Source organism: Astatotilapia calliptera, chromosome 23 (genome assembly GCF_900246225.1).
Source record: "Astatotilapia calliptera chromosome 23, fAstCal1.2, whole genome shotgun sequence".
NCBI lineage: Eukaryota > Metazoa > Chordata > Actinopteri > Cichliformes > Cichlidae > Astatotilapia > Astatotilapia calliptera.
Genome location: NC_039323.1, coordinates 21138093 through 21158174, shown reverse-complemented (window position 1 = coordinate 21158174; position 20082 = coordinate 21138093). Strand labels below are relative to the sequence as shown.

At 40.7% G+C, this 20082-nt stretch overlaps 2 protein-coding genes across 7 annotated transcripts in view; both read left to right on the top strand.

Annotated features, from left to right (window-relative positions):
• Nucleotides 1–5236, top strand: part of stk11ip (serine/threonine kinase 11 interacting protein) — a 41033-nt gene extending 35797 nt beyond the window's left edge. For both annotated transcript variants that reach the window (XM_026157574.1, XM_026157573.1), the window contains exons 25-26: nt 902–1122; nt 3940–5236. In XM_026157574.1, the coding sequence (XP_026013359.1) occupies nt 902–1122; nt 3940–4080 (362 nt within the window). In that variant the 3' untranslated portion in view covers nt 4081–5236. The remainder of the gene's footprint in view (nt 1–901; nt 1123–3939) is intronic.
• Nucleotides 5237–11113: 5877 nt separating this feature from the next.
• LOC113015567 (gap junction gamma-1 protein-like) lies at nt 11114–20073 on the top strand. Of its 5 annotated transcripts, XR_003271133.1 has the most exons (6): nt 11784–11960; nt 15974–16245; nt 16335–16560; nt 16661–17398; nt 18489–18605; nt 19691–20073. XR_003271133.1 is itself a non-coding variant. In XM_026157577.1 (5 exons), exons 2-5 carry the CDS (start codon nt 16006–16008, stop codon nt 18500–18502), a joined length of 1218 nt encoding a protein of 405 aa, XP_026013362.1. In that variant the 5' UTR covers nt 11114–11187; nt 15974–16005; the 3' UTR covers nt 18503–18925. The 5 variants fall into 5 exon arrangements, 4 of the variants coding, with proteins under 4 accessions (XP_026013362.1, XP_026013363.1, XP_026013360.1 ...); XM_026157577.1 differs by lacking the exons at nt 11784–11960; nt 19691–20073 and adding an exon at nt 11114–11187 and having other exon boundaries at nt 18489–18925; XM_026157578.1 differs by lacking the exon at nt 19691–20073 and having other exon boundaries at nt 16661–17338; nt 18489–18925.
• The last annotated feature ends 9 nt before the right edge of the window (nt 20074–20082 follow it).

Here is a 20082-nt window from a genome sequence, read left to right as displayed (position 1 = left end):
CTCTTTATGTTAGTGTTGTTTGTCGTGAGGTTTTTGTATTGAGGTAATTTAGTTTACAAGCTGGAGAAAAAGCTAAATCCTAACTGTTGGTTTTAGCCAGAAGTAAGGAATCTTGGCCCAATTAAATCCCTGACGCTACTTCTGCACCCCCAGAATTACTGCAGGAATAAATGCCAGGATAATGTGCTAAAGGGGAGAATTACAAATGAAATGGCAACAAGGTTTTATTTCCTTGAAGATAAAAGTAGATTATGGCAGGAAGAGCCTCCCACCTCAAACCCCCCCAACCCCCACACCCGTGGGGAGTAGCTGACGTGAGATGCCTATCGACAATCAAACCTGTGCCCTTAAATGAGGCAGACATCTTTTGTTTTTACTCAGCGATGGCAGGTGACTGCTTTGGCGTGAGTTTGGTAGATACTGACCCTGCAGGACTCCTAACTGGCTCTGCTAAAGCAGGCACATTTAAAGCAGGGGTAGCTGCAGGCTGCACAGAGCTGTGTAGGTCTCTGGAATTTCAAGTACTATAATTTTAACATGTCTGGATCTGACTTCTCTCTGTTTTTTTTTTTTTCTTCCTCCACGTGTCCCACAGAAGATGCAGCTTTCTGGCATGAAATGTAACACCATAACTTTTCTTTGTAGTTCAAAAGTACTTTGTAAAGCTTTTAACATCAGTGACCTCTAAAGGCAGCTTATATGACAAGATCAGAGGTTAAAATCTCAAAGCTCAAAACAGTAAAGTTTAAATGTGTTGCTCTTGCTCGAGGGAGAAAATACTGCAGTTCTTTATAGAATGACCTGAGATGACTTAAGATATGATTTAGCTCTGTGTGAATATGTTATAATGGCACTTTTGGAGTTATTTAAAAAACGTGAAACTTTTCTGGCTTTCTTTCAGAGGATATCTGGATGCCGTTGACGGTTCTGGCGACTAGAGAAACCCTCTATCTGCTCAGAGAGGATCACCAGTGGAGGAAAAACAGCCCGTCGGCGAATGAAAACAAAGAACCGTGCAGCGGGAGCGTCACTGTGTTAGAAACTCTGCCAATCAGCTGTGTGAGCTCAGTTCTCCTGTGGCCTGTGGACCAGTGCAGGATGGATATAAAGCTTTACGATGAGGTGCGTGTGATCTCAGAAGTTTAAACAAAGCCCAGAAATGTCATGAGAAAGTCTTATAGTAACTTTATGTGCTTCTGCTTCTTGTCATGAAGACAGCTGCCACTCAAAACTACACAGAAATGAAGAATAAATATATCTTTGGTTTGATTCCAGACAAGCTTCCTTTTTTGTTTCTTTTGCATGCAGCTGATTAAAAACACCGGGGAGATGAGGAATAATTAGGCATGAGAAAATGCAAACACTCTTTGGTAGAAAGCAGTAATGAATGTAATACCACTCTATTAGTTATGTATCTTGGCAGAAATTGTAGTTCACAGGAACATGTTCTGGCATACATTTAGTTTTTCCTCATATGAAACTCGCATACAGATTCAGGGAAACAAATGAATGGCTCGTTGGTGTTTTGGCAGATCCTAAACTGTATAATAATAACAGGCTGATAAAGCAACAAATAGGTAACAAAAATGACTTACAAAAACAGTCGCGTATTTGCATATGAAGTATTTCGAGGTTTTAAATTGGCCGTGGCGGTTGGGGATGTTTGTGTCATTCCTTCGTCTTTATTATCAACTACAATTGCAAAGTTAGTATTGATTTAATCTTGTGATCGCATGTGTGGGTGTGTGCGTCTGTCTGTTTCGGGTACTTTGGCAGGCCTGTCTGACTGTGGAAAAATTTTGTTGTGTTCCAACAGTGAAATATAAAGTCAGAAAACGTTGTGGGATTTAGAACCGGGGATAAAGTTTTCTCCAAGTTCATACGGGCTGGTCAAAGGCTGAGAATCAAATCTGAAAACAGCTAGGAAAACATAAATGAGATATGGCATTGCCAGACCTTAAGAAATATTTTCATGCTGCACAAATGAGACCTGCAATCTGCGGTTGTGTCAGTGATTATGAGGCAAAGTTGAAACTCTTACAGCAGTATGTAGAAGCAATGGAAATTAATTTTCATTGGACATGGAGATAAAGTAAAGATATACTTAAACAGGTAGATGTTATCACTCAGTTTACATTAAAGGCAAGGCAAGGCAAGTTTATTTGTATAGCACAATTCAACAACAAGGTGATTCAAAGTGCTTTACAGAGACATTAGAAACAAAAACAAATAAAAAGCATGATTTAAAATTGATTAAAACAAGAAAACAAACAAACTAAATAACAAACAAACAAAACAGTATATAAAATCAAAACAGATAAAATCAGAACAGTAGATAAAATCAGTAGTTAAATGTAAGTTTTGAAATTTAAGCTTAAAAGTGTGGATTTGGTGCTTTATTCAAATGCAGCTGAGAACAGGTGAGTCTTCAACCTGGATTTAAATAAACTGAGTGTTTCAGCTGATCTGAGGCTTTCTGGGAGTTTGTTCCAGATATAAGGAGCATAAAAGCTGAATGCAGCTTCTCCGTGTCTGGTTCTGACTCTGGGAACTGATAAAAGACCGGATCCAGATGACCTGAGGGATCTGGAAGGTTCCCTCAGGTACTTTATGTCAAATTGGGGTTTGACATAAAGTACTGTGCAGAAATCCTGGGCCAACCTTTGTTTCCTTATATTTTGCTTCCAATGAGCTGTAAACTGTCTTGTAATTTGTTAAAGACGTCTATGAAGTAGCAGTTTGTAAGGAAGGGAAATGGGGAGAGAAGTCCGACGTACGCCAAAGTACACAAGAACTAGACCGAACATCAGTGGCAACGGGTCTGATGAAGTGATGGATGCAAATTTTACGCTTTTTGTTCAAATCATCATCAGTATTTCCTGAAGTGGTCTGGAGAGAAGTAAAACAGTGAGTGTCTGCAGGCATCTGTGTAACATGTTGGAGGCTCTGTCATGGTTTGAGCTGCATTGCAGTCAGTGGTGTTGGAGATTTTGTCATGGATTGGCTTCCCCAGAGCCTGGACTTCAACATTATTGAATTTTAAAAATTAAAAAAGAGATGGGAGAAAGGTCGTTGAAGGTCATGTTCAGAGTAGAACTGCACACAAGTCAGTAAGGCAAAGCGGCGTGATGGATGTGTTTTGTTTGTTTGTTTGTTTGTTTAAGAAAAACAACCATTGGGCAATATATCAGATTTTTAAATCCCGAAATATCAGGATCTATTATGTAGCCTATTACCACTGCAAGCCACTTTGCAACCCACCACTTAACCAACTTTTTTTATGCAGTTTCTGACTTTAATCAGAGTTGTATCTGTGTTACATAAAAGGCCACCAAAGTTTAATTACTACATGTGAAAATTGAAATCTTTATTTATTTATTTTTTACTATAGTGGTAAAAATACCTGTAAAAAACATCAGTCACTGTTTAATTGTTCATGTGCTTACTTTAGTCTTTGCCCTTATTTGTTTTTTATTATTATTATTTATAAACAAATTACACTCAGTGTAAGTGTAGGGATGTGGAGATAAATAAATATTAATCGTAGAAAAGCATAAAAAAGAACCATTATACATTTAAGTCTATGTGGAGGACTTATTAAATGCCACAGATATCATCCATCCCAGTATTTTGTGACGACCATATCACGCACAAGACTTTCACTGAAGATGAACACAATCTCATTGTGTTTGACGTTTATTGTTACCAACAGAGTACGTACCGGTGAATTAACCATACTGCTGTTCAGTAAGTGGCTAAAATGCAGTGCTGTTTTCTAATGTTTGCTACTTTGACAACATCAGATCTGATAACAAAGTTCTGCTGCCGTTCTCCTTCTGTTTGTGCAGCAGCATGTTATAGATTGTGGCCCTGCCAAGTTTAACTCGCATGTGATTAACTGCTTTAATTTTCATACTTTCCCGTGTGTGTTTCCTGCAGACTGTGAAACAGGAGAGGACGTGGTGTGTGCGCTCAGAGAGTGGCGAGCTCCTCCAGGGTCTGCTGGCCTGGGTCAAAACACAGTGGGAGGCCATGTTTGGAGTAAAACTGCACACAAGTCTGCAAGACAAAGCGGCGTAGTGTGTGTGTGTGTGTGTGTGTGTGTGTGTGTGTGTGTGTGTGTGTGTGGAGGGGTGCAAAGAGAGAAAAAGTTATAAAGTTGTATGGTGCCGGGTAAAGTTTGGTGAGCATGACCGAGTGTGTCTTTGTTTTCTCTCTACGCACTCTGCACTCAGTCTGGTCCCATTACGCTTGTTGCTTTAAGCCAAGAACTTGGAAATGATTGCACTCATTCATGTGGCACACAAGCCTGTAAAAGCACTGGTTGCATAATGTTTCCTCCAGATACCATCCCACTGAACTTTTCTACAGCTGGAATGGAGTGTGCCTTGTTTCTTTTGTTGATGCTGTGTTGTCCTAATGAAATGCACCTTAATGCATCACATGCTGTTCTTTGATCGTCTGTAGCATCAAGCTAATATGGAGCAGATTTTGGGGGAAGGTTTGGAGTTACAAGCATTAAGTCAAGGGAGTGAAACAAATGTTCTGTCTTAGGATTTGTAGGGAAGTAATGCAAGAGGCTGAGCCTAGAATATGTCAACCGCCTTTGTCAGTTTTTTTTTTTTTCTCTCTCTCTCTCATCGTCTTAGGGTGCTTTGCATCACGCGGTCAACACGAGGCTGGGGGAGCCTCTGAAAGGCCAAGGTTCAAGACATTGTCGTCAAAGAATTTGCACGCAGTTTTCACCTAATTAAGGTCTTGTGATGTTTCAGACGTTCGGTGAACAGTAGCACTTCTCGTGTTTAAACATTTTGAAAAAGATGTTTATTTTAATTTGTAATTCGGGTTTGGTTGATTGGTTTGTTTTCAGAGCATTTATCAAGGGCAGGGAGAAAAATCTGTTTTGACATCAGGCACTGTCATCATTCAGTAAATGTGATGGATAAACATTATCTCAACTGAATCCTTGTTTATTTAGTTTGTACATCGGTTAAAGCTGTAAGACAGAACGTCTACAGCTGTGTTCATATGTAACCACTGTAATGGGAAACTGTACATATCAGTTACCGCAAAGGTCAGCAGTTAATTTAGGTCTACTAATTAGGTCATTAGTAATTTATTTATTTCTGTGCTTTTTTTTTCATAACAGGTTTATGCAGAAGACTGTGTTTTATTTTTATATCAATGTGATGCCAATCATGCATATACGTGACTAAAGAAAGTGATGTGTTTGGAAGTGAAGTTCATTTTTTGTAGCCACACCAAGGTGTGATTACTGCCAAACTTGCTGAATGAAGAAATCACCTAATAGAACCGGTCTGATAAGTGAAGCAGGCTAAAAGATCTCAAAAAGCAACACATCGTGCCACAATCTAAAGAAACAGCAAAGACATTGACAGCTATGAGTCTGGAAAGGGTTGCAAAGTAATTTCTAAGGCTTTGAGACATGCATCCTACAGAAATTACTCCGAGAGCGCATCAACGACTCATCGTTAGTAGGCCACGTAGGAACCCAGAACAACATCTAAAGAATTGCAGGCCTCACTTGTCTCAGTTAAGTTCAGATTTCAAGTAGAAAACCACTGCTGACCAAAAAGATCACAAAGGCTCGTCTCACATCCGACATAAACTAACAGAATTTCATAAAAAGATCATCATACCAACAGTCAAACGTGGTGGTGGTAGTGTGGTGGTCTGGGGTTGCTTTGCTGCTTCAGGACGACCTGCTGTAATTGATGGAACCATGAATTCTGCTCCAGGGACACTTGGATTATGAAGCAGGACAATCAACCAAAACACACCAGCAAATCCACCTCTGCATGCCTCAAAAAATGAAATTAAGGCTTTGGAGTGGCCTAATCAGTCCAGACTTAAGTCTGATTGAGATGCTTTGGCATGTGGCTAAATCAATTCTCCAAAGAAGAGTGGGACAAAGTTCCACAGCAGTGATGCAAAAGACTCATTACCAGTTATCACAAACACTTGACTGCCGTTCTTGGTGCCAAGAGTGGCACAGTTAGTTATTGAGTTTAGGGGACAGTTGCTTTTTCACAGGTAGGTCTGGATAACTGTGTCCCCTCAACAAATGAACTTATCATTTAAAAACTGCACTTAGTATTCACTCAGGTTATCTAACCTTTAAATGTCTTTGATGATCTGAAACATGCAAGTGTGACCAATATTCAAAGACTGAAATAAGGGAGCAGCACTGTAAATGTGAAGTGTATTGAATGTGTTTTACTAAAATCTTACTTTAAAACATTTGCTAACTTAAGTTTGAAGGGAATCTATTCTGTTTACTAGCATTACCAGACCAGTGTTATCCAGGCAGTTAAATAGTGTAGCGATGTACTAATCAGAGTTCGTAAGTAGTGCTTATTTTTCTCGAACTGTGACCTGATAAATGTATACTGTCTGAAACAAGTAATTTTAAAGTAAATGGAGTAAGATTTAATTTATATAGCATCTTTCAAAAAAAATATCTCAAAATTCTTCACAACCAAAATGCCAAAAACATATGAGCGAGAAGTTTAAAAAGATTAGTTCTGAGCTCATAGGTCACTGAGTCCACGGAGCTGAAGTTCCGAGCGAGAGAGCTCCAGAGTGTGGGAGTCTTTAGTTCTGAGCATCAGCAGGCTCTGGTCACATGACCTCAGGGACGTGCTGGGGTGTATGGATGTAAAAGTCACAACCAGAATCTGAAAATGTGTCCTGAAGTTAATGTGAGCCAGTGCAATGGTGTGAAAGGACCCTCCCACTTACGGTTGGCTGCCTCCTGCAGAGTGCAGTTACACATGTCCTTCATGATACAAACGTCCCAGTGACTTCTGCCGCCACACAGTCTTAAACTAGGGATGGTTGATGTGTGGCTGAGATGACATCGTATAGATCTGGGAGTAGAAAACAACCATCTGAAACTGAGTGTTTACAGCTCACTGAAGCCTTTGAAGGGATTAACTTGCACATATGGTGACCTCGTTATTTGAAACTACAAACTTTAATTTAGAGAAGAAAAGACAGCACATAATATTCTGCTTCAAGTCAAGTCTTCAAGTCTTGATTGTTTAAGGATGTTTATGTTATGTTTCCCGTTAGTCAGTTGAAGCCAAACTGTCGAGCTTGTTCCTGCAAAGCGAAGCTTACTGTGAGTCCAAACCAGAGGCCACCAGGCAAGGTAGGCAACTGCTGGGGGCCCTTGGCCCAGCAGACAACACATTTTTATAATTAACTGAGGAAAGTTATGAAATTTAGATTCAAAGAAATTTGGACGGGGCACTAGAAGTTACGCTAAGTTGTACTGAACTGTACATTATTGTGCTGGATGTGCAGTCTGGTGCACTTATTGTATTTTCTGTATTGTTAATGCAGACTTTGTGGTTTCATGGTGCTAAAATCTGTATTTTTTTTCATCATGTAAAACTCTAAATGGACAGTGCAGCCACAGTGCACATTAGTTTAATCATCTGTATTGGAACTATTACATCGCAGCTATCAAAAGAAAACAGTAAACACTATAGATTGAATGCTGTCTGTAGGCAGGAGCTCAACGTAGAGCTGCTATCCTTCCACACTGAAAGGAGTCAGTCGAGGGAGTTGAGATATAATTTAACTTGAACACCTCCTAGGCAAGTCGTCCTGGCCATGTCGCATGAGAAGGAGGCCACAGGACCCAGGACATGGAGAGATTAAATCTCTTAGCTGGCTTGGGAACTCTTCAATGTCCCCTTGGAAAAGCTGAAGGAGGTGGCTGGGGAGAAGGAGGACCTTTTTGCTTAGACTGCCACACTCACAAGCTAGACTTAAATAAGTGGCAGAAGAAGTGGATAAATGGGCAGATGGTAAACACCCAAGAAGACCGTTCAGAAGTTGAATTTGAGGAATTCTGTAAAACGTTTTAATGTTATTAACATGTTGTTATGAGTACCTTATACTATATCCCTTACTATATCACTGACTTATTTTTCTGGCACCAGTAGCAAAAGAGAAAGATAAAGTGCTTACTCCAAAGGCTGATAATGCCACAGTATTGTTCCACATTTAATGTATTATATCGTAAGTGCACTCTACTCCAAAGACTCCTCCTTATGTTGTTATCCATGTTTCTTTTTTCGTTTCAGTTCAGTCAAAAAAATTGATATTATTTATTTATTTAAACATTTCTAACATAAAGACGATAAAGTCGGAGTTTGGAGGGGTCCCCTGTTAGTATGTGCCCTGGGCCCCAGCAGACTGTGGAATCACCACTGGTTCAGGTTCAGCTCTGTGAAAGTTAACCACCTTCAAGGTACAATTTTTTTTTTTGGTGTTTTACATGTGCTGTGCACATGCTTGTTGAAGCACTGGACAAGCTTCAGTTGCAGCCACGTGGTCGAGGAACCCATCTCTCTCTCTCCCCCCCAATCCATCCAAAACCAGTGAAGAGCAGCAGGTTTAGCATCCCTCCTATAAGTCTGATCTGATTCAAACAATAAACACCAACATATTTTGTGGTTGATTCCTTTTATTTACTTTTGTAATTTCAGGTGCAATTGCAGAGGCTGCATACCAGCAGAGATGCTTGCAGCTTAAGATGTTAAAATGTGTTCCCAGCTGATATATAGAAAGGTTACAGCTCCTCCTTTCCCAGTCCACAAATTAAAAAGAAGCAAAGCAATTAAAGCTCATTAGGACTGCAGCTTCGGTACAGATGGAATCTGCGGATTTCAAATAGCACTAACAATGTTAGCATTTGAACTGTACTGAAACAACTTGTGAGCTTATACTAAGGAGGTGTTGTTAGTTTGATTATAGTAATGAGTTTTCTAGTTCTTAAGCAGCTTCTTAATGGCTTATTAAAGAAAAAATAGCCTAGAAGGAAGCAAAGAAGAGAGGCACATAAAACATTTATGGTGAAGTTATACTGTACATCATTAATTCCACTTTATGGTTCTGATATGGCATCTGGGAGCATTTTGCCCACACTCACATTCCCATAATAAGCCATGCATTTCACATTTTTATTATCTTTCTCCATGTGGTAACCGTTTTCTGTCTCTGTTTCTCTGTAAACTCCTTTACAGTTCATTTTCTTCCTGAGGATCGGAGCCTCCTCCATCTTCTTTGCAAGGAAATACTGAAGACCCTTCTGCTTCTTTTTTCTTTCTGTTTTCTGTTTTTGGCTGACAATGTGGTGAAATTAATGATCCCAGAAAGTCAGCCTTGACTAACCCATGAGTCATAATGATTGCATGCTATGAATTTATGTCAGAAAGGTTTATATTTTGGGGAGGCAACAAAGCATCTGAGGCGGATACTTAATCACTGCCACAACTACGCAGGTGGGCTGAAATTAAAAGTGCTCTTTATTAGTACTGAGTCCCTCCCTTAATAAAGCTGTTAATATATTCTCTGCAGGGGTGTCAGCAGGAATTTTGAGTCCCGACAAAGACGTTGCCAACCCCTGTGATGAGTTTTTCGGAAACCGGCTAACTCCAGTGTCATTTTCTGCACGTCTCTTGTCATATTTTCTGCGATCTTGCATATATCCCATTCACTTTAAAAGGATAAAACGTGCAGGCGAATGAGTTCATGCCTCCCTAACACCATATTTGAACAGCAGATGAAAGCAGGGACAGGATAGTTAGTATGAAAGGGAGCTGGGATGGAGCCACGGCGCAGACATCTGGCTGGACTCGACTTCCCACAGGCTCCTCCAAACATTTCAGGTCCTCTGGTAAATCAGGAGCACTACAGCTGCACTGTGCATGACAGCAAGAAATCTGTTGTTTTGCCGAATGCTCGAGTCAACTAAATTCTTGGATGGTGGGCCTCCTCGTGTAAAAGCTGCAGTCACGCAGTGCTCTGTCAGGCCAAACTGTGGTCCAGGAGGAGGATAATACAGGGGTCCTCAGCAGAAAGACAAACTATTACATTATGGTGGTGTTACACTCTGTGTGCTTTTGTTTTTGCATAAAACAAACAAGAACGTTTAGAGATAAGCAAGAATCGAACTGAAGAAATGTCTCAAGTGGTGTGTCTTTGGCCTTGCTTAAAGGGGACCTTCCATGATTTTAAACAGCAAAAATCAGTAACAGTTGTCTAATCTTCCGTGACTCTCGGCGAGCTTTGAAGGCTTCTCGAAGTGATGTCATCTCAGACGAGAGTTTAGAAACCGCAGATACTGATCTTCGAACTGGACGTGAAGCTTTAAAGACGTGGGGCACTTATCAGGAAATGAGGGTCTGATGAGAGATGCTATCAAACTGTGTTATGGGAAGGGTTGGATCCAGCATCCAACATATCTCTGCCCCAGTTCTGACCTGTGCTAATCTGTCTCACGTGAGTCCTTTAAATGTGTGCCAGGTAATTAGAAACGCCTTTATGAAGGTCCATAAAGATTATAATGTTCCGATTAAAAGGATTGCTTTATTAATCATTTTATTTTTGACAGCTGCTTTACAAAAAGAAAAAAAAAAGTAAACTATGTCATAATTTTAACTTATGCCAAATACCTATGTAACTTAATTACAAAGATAAATAATTACGGTGATTCTATGGTGGCTCAGAGAGGAAAAATGCTGCCAATGCACATAAAACACAAAAGAAATAGGATTTTTTTTTTTTTTTGCAAAAGCTTCATAACAATAAAAATAATGATAATAATAATAATATAGAAAAAAAATTAAGTGTTTCTGGGGACACAACTGCATGACCAGGACCAGACAGAAACCAAAACATGTGAAGGACACGCTTAAAAGAAATGAATCGTTCATTGATGTGGTGAGAAAGAAAAAGATGAAGGTAAAGTGTGTTTTAAACCCATGATCCATGTAATACTGTAGATACATGTTTGCTATTTGCTCTGTACTGTTAGCTTGTCACTTCCTCAGCTGGACTTGTAAAATTTGTCCTAAACCCCCCCCCCAAAAAAACAAAGTAAAACAGAAAAACAAAGTTGAAATCAAGTGATGTCTCTAAACAAGAAAAGACAAAACCTGAGATTATGAATTCAGCCAAAGCAGCAGCCGGGAGAATTTCATAGTTTGATCCAGGAGTTGAAGATGTATCATGGCTGCTTTTGGACATATTTCATGATGTCAGTGAGGCAGTTTGAAATCTTGTTCGCAGAGCTGGGACCACACCTGAGAGGCAGAGAAATGATTTCAGAGAGCCGATTGACCTGGAGCAGCATCTAGCTTTGTGCCTGAGGTAAAACTGTATTATTTTACCATTTCTATATCTCTGCATCATCGCATAGTCCTGTGCACACTTTGAGCTATGAGCACGCTTGTTACAAAATACATCAATCTGATTGGTCAGAAAATCAGAACAATTTAGCTTGGTTTAAAAAAAAAAAAGTATTGCTGTATTACTGTAAGGCCTTTACCTTTACATTGAGGCAACTCTTGTTGACATTTTGCATTAAGAATAGGCAAGTCCAAAAAATATTTTTAATGCACGAAATATTTGCACAGCCTTTCCAGAGAAATTCTTTTCTTGTAATTACTTTTTTTATAAACAGAATTTTTGGCATTTTTCGGCCTCCATACTAAGTGGCTGCCCTGTTGTGACATACCTTTCGTGTCCAGACAGCAGTTTATCCGGGACATTGCAAAGACCTATAGGATTCCCCTGGTTCTTCACCGTGAGGGCAGAACGGTAGTCGGGCAGCTCAGGTTTCAGGGGCCTCCTCTTGTTCTTGAATGGGGCCGAGTTACGTGGAGGAGGTGCAGCAGCAGCAGCAGGAGGAGGAGGAGGAGGGAAGCAGGAGCCTGCAGGAGTCGCAGACCTCTCTTTCTTTTGTGCTCTCGTTCGGGACCCCAACACATGGGGTCAACGCGGGCTGAATGGCTTCACAGTGAAAGCTGCCTCGGACGCAGACGGTCGGCGTGAGAGAGCGAGCGCGCGCGCGCTAATTAGAAAAACGTGGTGAAGCAATTAAGCGCGAGGAGAGAAGCAGCGCGCCGATTGTAGTGCAGAAGGTGAGTGTTTGGTCTCGAGAAAAGTTAGTTAGTGTCGTTTGGTTTTCCTTTTGGAGTTTAGCTGAAGCCGACTGTGGTTTGTTTGTTTTTGTTTTTTTGTGTTTGGTACCCGAGAAGTTTGTTTATTATTTATTTTAAAGAGCAGGGTTTAGTCTAAATATACTGAGTAGGTCCGCGTGGCGAGTTCTGAAGCTGTGCGTGCCGGAGTGTCAGTGGTGAGTCTTCCTATATTCGTCAGTTTTTAAACTAAGGGGAAAAATTTAACACATGGAGACTTTGAATAACGTCACCATTAGTGCGGCTCGCAACATTGTGAGATCACACAGTGCAAGGGAAAAAGTTCTTATATGTAAATAGAAGTTTTTTTAAGGGAGCAGTTCATGTGCTAATAGCTGTTTTGAACTTTCAGAAGTCAGACTCTGAACTTGATGGCTTCATCTTCTAAGAAGAAGAGGATTCTTGTTTCCCCACTGAAGCTTGGCAGGACTTAGTTTTCCTCCAGGAATGCCACAATTTCCAAAACAATTCAGTCTGACTCAGCAAAGCGTATTCGAAGCCTTCAACAGCTCCACCAAGGAGCTTTTAAACTTCCTTCCAGCTACACAAACCGACATCAATCATGTGCATTGACTCCATTTTCCACTTTAGATTTAATTTTTGTCCCTGCTCTCCTCAAAGTCAAACTATTGTAGACAGCAAAAAAAAAAAAAGATGTGATTTGCATTTGCAGATGCTGGATGGTTCTCCTCCTGCTGCTCTGATTGTATCGGGAGTCCATGTGCCCTCTGTCTGCTCCCTGAACCCTAAGAATCCCAGCTTTCTGCTTTTGGTTAGGCAGGAATGTTAACTTTCCCTTTGTCCAGATCCCTTCCCCAAAAAAACTCTCCACAACCCACCCCACTCATAACTCCTGGAGAGCATAGTGACTCCTGAAGCAGAAAAGGGTTTAAACCACATGAGCAAATAAGCTACTGTTTTTGTTGTTGTTTGTATTTTTGTTTTGTTTTAAAGCCGACTTCAGTGCATTTGTGAGTCTGCACAAAATGCTCAAATTTACTTGAGCCAGATGCATGTTTGTCTTAGTCAAATGTATAGCTGAAAGGCAAATGTTTGGTTTCCTTGGTGTCTTTATCTGGAGGGGAGGGCAGTTTTACAGTGTGTTAACAAGGGGTGCTGTAAAGCCCCCTGAGATGAGTAAATTCTGTGCGTTTGCTGCTGTCTCAACTTATTTATTTTTTTTTTCCCCTCCCTGCTTCTTTTAGCTCAGCACCTCTAGAAACTCTTAATGGACCCTGAGCATTAGCACGAGCTGAACTCCCTTCTGGAGCAGTCCTGTGCAAAGTGAACAACAGCTGGAAACTCAAAACTATTCTGAGCCCGTGGCACAAAATTGCATTCCTCCCTTTTTTTCTCTTCTTTGTTGTTTTTCTTTTCGTCTTTTTTTTTTTTAAATGTCACCATAGCTGTGATGACACAGTAAATTTTTCTTGTCATTCACCAAACACTCAGCAAAACTCACACATTTGTTTTCTGCAGCTTATTTTTCTTGAGGGGGAGTATGGGATGTTAGGAGATGGTGCAAGAGCACACAAAGCATATTTATAAAAAAAAAAAAGTTTTTAAATGTGCGCACTTGTTTGGCATGTCTGCTTCGCCTTCGTAAATTCTGCTGGCTAGGTCACTGGCTTTTTCCAGGTGCTTGTTCAGGTGACTGATAAGCTTGGTTAGAAACTGATAGCAGGAATTCAGTGAGGTCAAACTGAAATCTCGGCTTCTGGCTTCTTGTTTTGTCTTTTCTTCTTCTAATTAAAGGTTTTTCCTAATTACACTGAGATTAGATGTCCATTATTGGTCAGCCTGCTCGTGCCTTTCATTGCTTGAGAGATGCTTTTGGTCTGTGTGCGGTATTCTTTATATCAGGTCATGTCCTCAATACACACTTAGGCCAAACTGTTGCAATGCAAGAACAAGTTTCAGTGGAGGAAACCAAAGGCAGTGCTGCCCTGGGGGCGGAGGTTTAAAGGGATAAGTCTGCCTTGCTGAATGAATGCCAGAAAGAGGCTTTTAAATTTTAGCAGCAGCCTTTTCTCTCGTCCTCTGAGACCTCTTGGCTAATGTGCCATCTAAAGGTGGATTTTGTAACACTGCGTTGAGGGTAAAATGGATATCACCAGGCAACTGGACTTGTCTCTTGTTTTGTTTTGTTTTTTGTCTCTTTTGTCAGCTTTAGAAAACCAAGTGTACATTTCCCAGGGATGTGAGTGTGATGCCCCTTCTTTAGTAGATGAAGCTTGTAATTTTTTGTTTTCAAAATGTAATTCTAGATTCAGGGCGACGCTGTTGCAGTTCGAAATCTGAGGGGATGATTTCAGGGACCTACTGTCTGGAAGTTTTCATAGCTTTGGTGTGGCTTAGTCTCGTGAGACTAAGGCCTTGTTAATTTTTTTTTTTTTTTTTTTTTTTGTGGGATATTTTTCCATTACGCAGGTCAGGCTCGGGCAAGTCACTCTAACCATTTTTCAGCGTCAGAAGGTGCCAGGGTTGGAAAAGAAGAATTTCAGAGGACTGGATGATGAACAATGCGTCTGAGTGTCAAATGCTAATCTGAGGAGACAAGCCTACAGATGCCTGTAATGGCTAAAGGCTGATGCTGTTGCAATGAGTCATGAAATGCTGCTTATTTTCTTTGCTACACCCTGTGGTCTAAAAGCGTAATTGTAAAGATGAGCAGTTCATAGAGTCCCTTTTTCTCATCCTCCTCCCCCTCTGTGTTGGTTTCAATCAAATGTGTTTTGAAATAAAGTTATGGTAGCATTTCTCTTTTACAGTGTGTCTGGTGCCCTGTTTGGTTAAAGAATACCCTCATCACAGACTAGACTGATCCAGGATGTGTTTTGAAACTGAGTTCAGTCAGGCTTTAGCCAGAATTGGAGGGGAAAAGCACAAAGCTAATCTTATCTTGATCAGTTATTAAACTGCTACATCAACTCTAAATGTTATTTCCAGCTGGCTGCTAAAGCTTACAGCCACTGCTGTAAGACTTTTTGCACATTACTTTTTGAGTATTTGCCACACTTGAAGGAATTTAAAAGAATAGTTTCTGGTGCAGAGTTGGAGAGCAAATTCCTAGATCTAGTCACTGCTATAATATCATAATTCCTGCAGCCTGGAGCCACAGCAGGTCTCCTCAGAGCTAGCTGCAACTTGCCAGTTGCCTCTTTAATTCTGATTAAGCATCTCTAGCTTGGCGTGGCAGTGAGGTGTAGGAATGTTGGTTCTCGAAAATGCTGCTAGGGACTAGTGCACTCTGACCAACAAGACTGATTCGCATTTAAAGACTTGTATGTCTGACCTGGGTTTAAACCACCTGTATGGGCCTCGTGTTACTTGATACCAAATGTGTGGCTTTTGTTTATCTATTTATTTTTTAAGATTTGTTGTGGAGACTTTCTTGGAATACCTGCATTTCCAAATGCATGGTTTTAATCTTCTTTTGGGTGTGAAAGCTTATCATTTGGTTTCTTCTAGTGACCTTCGGTTGAAGTAATGCTTCAATATTTAACTTAATTGAATAAGAGCTCGAAATGTTTATTTTCTGTACATACAGAGGTCCTTTAACAAGGTTGTTCAAAGTCATCACACTGATTGAATGTTTTGTTTTTGTCCCCCCCCCAGCATACAAAACATCTGCTGTGGGCACTCAACAAGGCGTGTGTGTGTGTGTGTGTGTGTGTGTGTGTGTGTGTGTGTGTGTGTGTGTGTGTGTGTGGTTGGATTACATTTCTGTGGATCAGCCTATAATTATTCAGCTAATTGTTTCATACTTAATGATAAACATCTGCTGTATGACCATCTGTCCACAAAGGCTTCTTTTAGTTGCTGTGATCCTAAAATAAGACATGCATAAACCTCACAGATTCACAGGCTGCTGTTCTTGCTCACTTTGATTTTTATGAATGCAAAACGAAGTTTTCCCATCACTTCTCAGTCTCATGCTTTTGTTTTGAACCCAGAGCTAACTTAGTGGTCCGATCACCTTGGCACCATGAGTTGGAGCTTTCTAACCCGTCTGCTGGATGAGATATCCAACCACTCCACCTTCGTGGGGAAGGTCTGGCTGACTGTGCTCATCATCTTCCGCATTGTGCTGACGGCCGTTGGCGGCGAAACCATCTACTATGATGAACAGAGCAAATTTGTCTGCAACACACAGCAGCCTGGTTGTGAGAACGTGTGCTATGATGCATTTGCGCCGCTCTCACATGTCAGATTCTGGATCTTCCAGGTGAGCTCTAGCAAAAGAAGGCTGTCGGTGTTTATTTTACTCACACAAAACAGTACTGTTAATGTCAACATGCATACATTTACCTCCAGGTGATCATGATCACCACCCCAACCATAATGTACCTTGGATTTGCCATGCACAAGATCGCCCGCATGGAAGAGACGGACTTTCGGCCGGGCCCAAAGCGGAAGAAGAGAATACCAATCATTAAACGTGGGGCTGCGAGGGACTATGAAGAGGTAGAGGACAACGGAGAAGAAGACCCAATGATTGCTGAAGAGATTGAACCAGAAAAGACAGACAAAGCAGAACAAAGTAGGGCAGCAGTACGTCTTTCACAAAGCATCTTTAATGTTCTAATAGATTACAACCCCTACTTGATACTAAGTTGGCTTCTAATGTTTCTGTTTTCAAGGCTCAGAGAAAAAACATGATGGTCGCCGGCGGATCTTGCGTGACGGCCTGATGAAAGTCTATGTGTGCCAACTGCTGTGGCGCTCTGCCTTTGAGGTGGCCTTCCTTTTTGGGCAGTATATTCTTTACGGCTTCGAGGTGATTCCCTCCTATGTCTGCACTCGTTCTCCGTGCCCGCACACGGTGGACTGCTTTGTTTCCCGTCCCACGGAGAAGACGATCTTCCTTCTGGTGATGTACGTTGTGTCCTTTCTCTGCCTTCTCCTCACCATCCTGGAAATCATCCATTTGGGTATCGGCAGCATCCGTGACACTTTCCGCAGGCGGGCCACCCTCAACACACGCACCTCCCGTCCACCGGCCTCACGCTCCATGCCTACAGCTCCACCAGGATACCACGCCACCATGAAAAAGGAGAAAATGAAAGAGCTGAGGGACTTGCCAATGGGTGATTCTGGGCGAGAGAGTATTGGGGATGAGGGTCCCTCGTCCAGGGAGCTCGAGCGGTTGAGAAGACACCTGAGGCTGGCCCAGCAGCACCTGGACCTCGCCTACCAGGTGGATGAAGGAAGTCCTTCACGCAGCAGCAGCCCAGAGGTTAACACAGCTGCACAGACTGCTGCAGAGCAGAACCGTCTCAATTTTGCCCAGGAGAAGCAAGGAGAGGCGAGCGAGAAAGGTAAAGAAGACGCTCGGACCTCCATTCGACACACTGAATTTGACACAGATGAACCAGGAGGTAGAGTTCAGCCTTCAATAATCAAAACCAAATCATTTATTTATATAAAAAGCCAAACATTCAGCTAAATGTGGTTCAGGTTTCTCAAAAGTAAGAGTTTGCCACTCTTCTGTTTTGTATAACTGTAAATTAACATCATTTGGGTTTTGGACTGTTAAAAATTGAAGAAAATTATTTGCAGCTCTAAACCATGGAGAAAATATTTAGAAGAGGAGTATTGCCAGCATATAAAAGTACTTTTTCTATAAATAAATTAGGGCTGGAAGATGTGATTAATCAGCTAAAATCATAGACTCTGTGAAACATGTAGCCACAGTGACCTCACCCACTGGTTTGTGGGTTTGCATTTTGAAGCCTCAACTTTAGCTTTATGGCTGCTGCCATCTTGCTTGTCTTAAGACTGAAGTGACCATATTTGGGCAAGATGGTGGAGTGCTAAGGTATTAGCTAATGCTAGAGAGTTTGGTTGGAAAGCTGCACATGGAATCCAGTGGTGCATTGCCCAGTCCGGGTTAGCTTCTAAGTGACCTAGAGATACAATATTAGATTTTAACTTGGCAGACTGAAGCACAGATTATAACAGGTTGTGAGTACAGTTAACTGTACAAAGTAATTATTTACCAGGTGATTGCATCATTATGATGATGATGGCTGCCGACTACAGCCGTCTTCTTCCACCAAAGTGGTATTAAAACAATTAAGTAGTCCTATCATGACTTGGAATAGTGTGTGGGGTTTTTTTTTAAATGGGCCTCAAGTGGCCATTAGAGGAACTGCAGTTATAGAGATCCAACCCTTCATTGTTGGCTTTCCATCATTTAGTTGTTTGAAATTTTGTCCAGTCAGCACTCTAAAATTCAAGGATGGCACTAACCTTAATATTTGGCACATGGAAACCAGAGAAGAATATTGAATCTTTCTACTTCCAGCCGATTATGTAAATACAGGCTTAACTTTGGACTTTATGTCAGATTTTTATTTATTTTTTGTGGTTTATTTCCTACTTTGGTTTGACCTAAAAACATCAGAAAAAATCTCAGTTTTAAGTGAACATGCATGCTTAATAATCTCTGGTCTCTTTATCTTCTAGGGATACATGCCTGAGCGTGCTTCCTGCCTCAAATGTCTGTCCTTTCATTCCTACTGGCCTTAAACACATGGGGGAAGCACATATGGGAATGCAGTCAGACCACTGAGGGAGACCAAAGTGTGTGTAATATGTGTGCGTGTGTTTGTGTGTGGGGATGAGAGAAATGTGCCTTTCAGTATTAGAGGTCAGTTGAAAACAAAGAAATGCTGACTGAGCGGTGTTGTGACAAATGGTTAATTTCCACGACTCTAAACTTGAAAGCTTGCCGACCTACATCCAAACTTTGACTGTGCCTTTGGCTAGACCTCGTCTACCCCATGTTCTTTCATCATCTCTGTGTTTTGTTGCATTGCAATAACCTGTCCATTATAAGACCACGCAAGGATTATTGTAAGCTTCAGCTGAGTGTATTTTTTTTATTTTTTTTTTGTTTGGTTCACAAGAGAGGCTTTTATTTTTTATTAATGTTTCTGAATGTTGATGTCTCACTTGGTTGAAGCTTATTGGTCTCAAATCTTAAACATGACCTTGCGTTATGTAATGTTTTTGAGTATGTGCAGAAGCTTGTTAAGTGGGGCTAAACCTGTAACTGGATGAGTCATCTTTAATTTAAATGTTGGGAATTATTGGTGTATTAGCCAGATAATTCCACTTCAGAAATGTTTGACAGAAAGATTTTTTTTTTTTCTATTTCTTTTCGAAGCCTATTTACCCAAATCAGCCAAAAATATTTACCTGGGAAATGCTTGAATTCTTTAATCAACAGGAACCGTTCCACACATTTCCAACAATCATCTTTGTACAATCATTTTACCGGCCTTTATTTAAGTTTTTTTTTTTTTTTTTTTTTTTTTTTTTGACCAAACGTTGTAGGCTAGTGACATTTGTGTAGAAGGAAGTGTTGTCATGCAAATACCACCTCAGCATTTCAATGTTAATCCTTTCCTAAATTATGTTCTAAAACAAATATTTAGTGTTCGTTGGGGCAGAAAGTTGGAAAATAAATTCACTTTTTGTGGTTTTTCATGCTAACTGGCTAGAAACATCTGTTTTCTGGGGCACTGTCAAACATGTAATTCCACCCTTGTCTTTACAAATTTACATTCTTCTTTAGTGAGACATATTTTCCGTCCTTGACATGCAACCTCTTTCTCCTTCTCCTTCGTGCTGAAACACGGATACCTTTGTGCATCCCGGGAAAGAAGGAGGAAGAAAAGCCAAGCTGAGGAAAGGATGACAGTTTGCTGACGCACAGCCTGGTGCCATGTAAACATGTAATCTTCAACTCATCGTGAGATTCCTTCCTTCCTTTTTTTTTTTTTTTTTGTGTTCAGTAGCTTTCAGTATTCATACAGTTGAAACGTTTTCATAGTTGGTTTTATATCCTGGAGAACAAAGTGCGGATCGCCAAAGAACTGTTGCTGTATTCTTATAATCATCTCACTTCCAGTTTTGCTACTTATTTCGAGGTACGACATTCAGTTTTTGAGTATAGTACTTTTTTTTTTCTATTGCAAGTTTTGTAGTTATTGTAACTGTAGAGATTATTTTGTCTTCAGAGTAAATAAATATATTTGAAATCGTTTACTCCTGT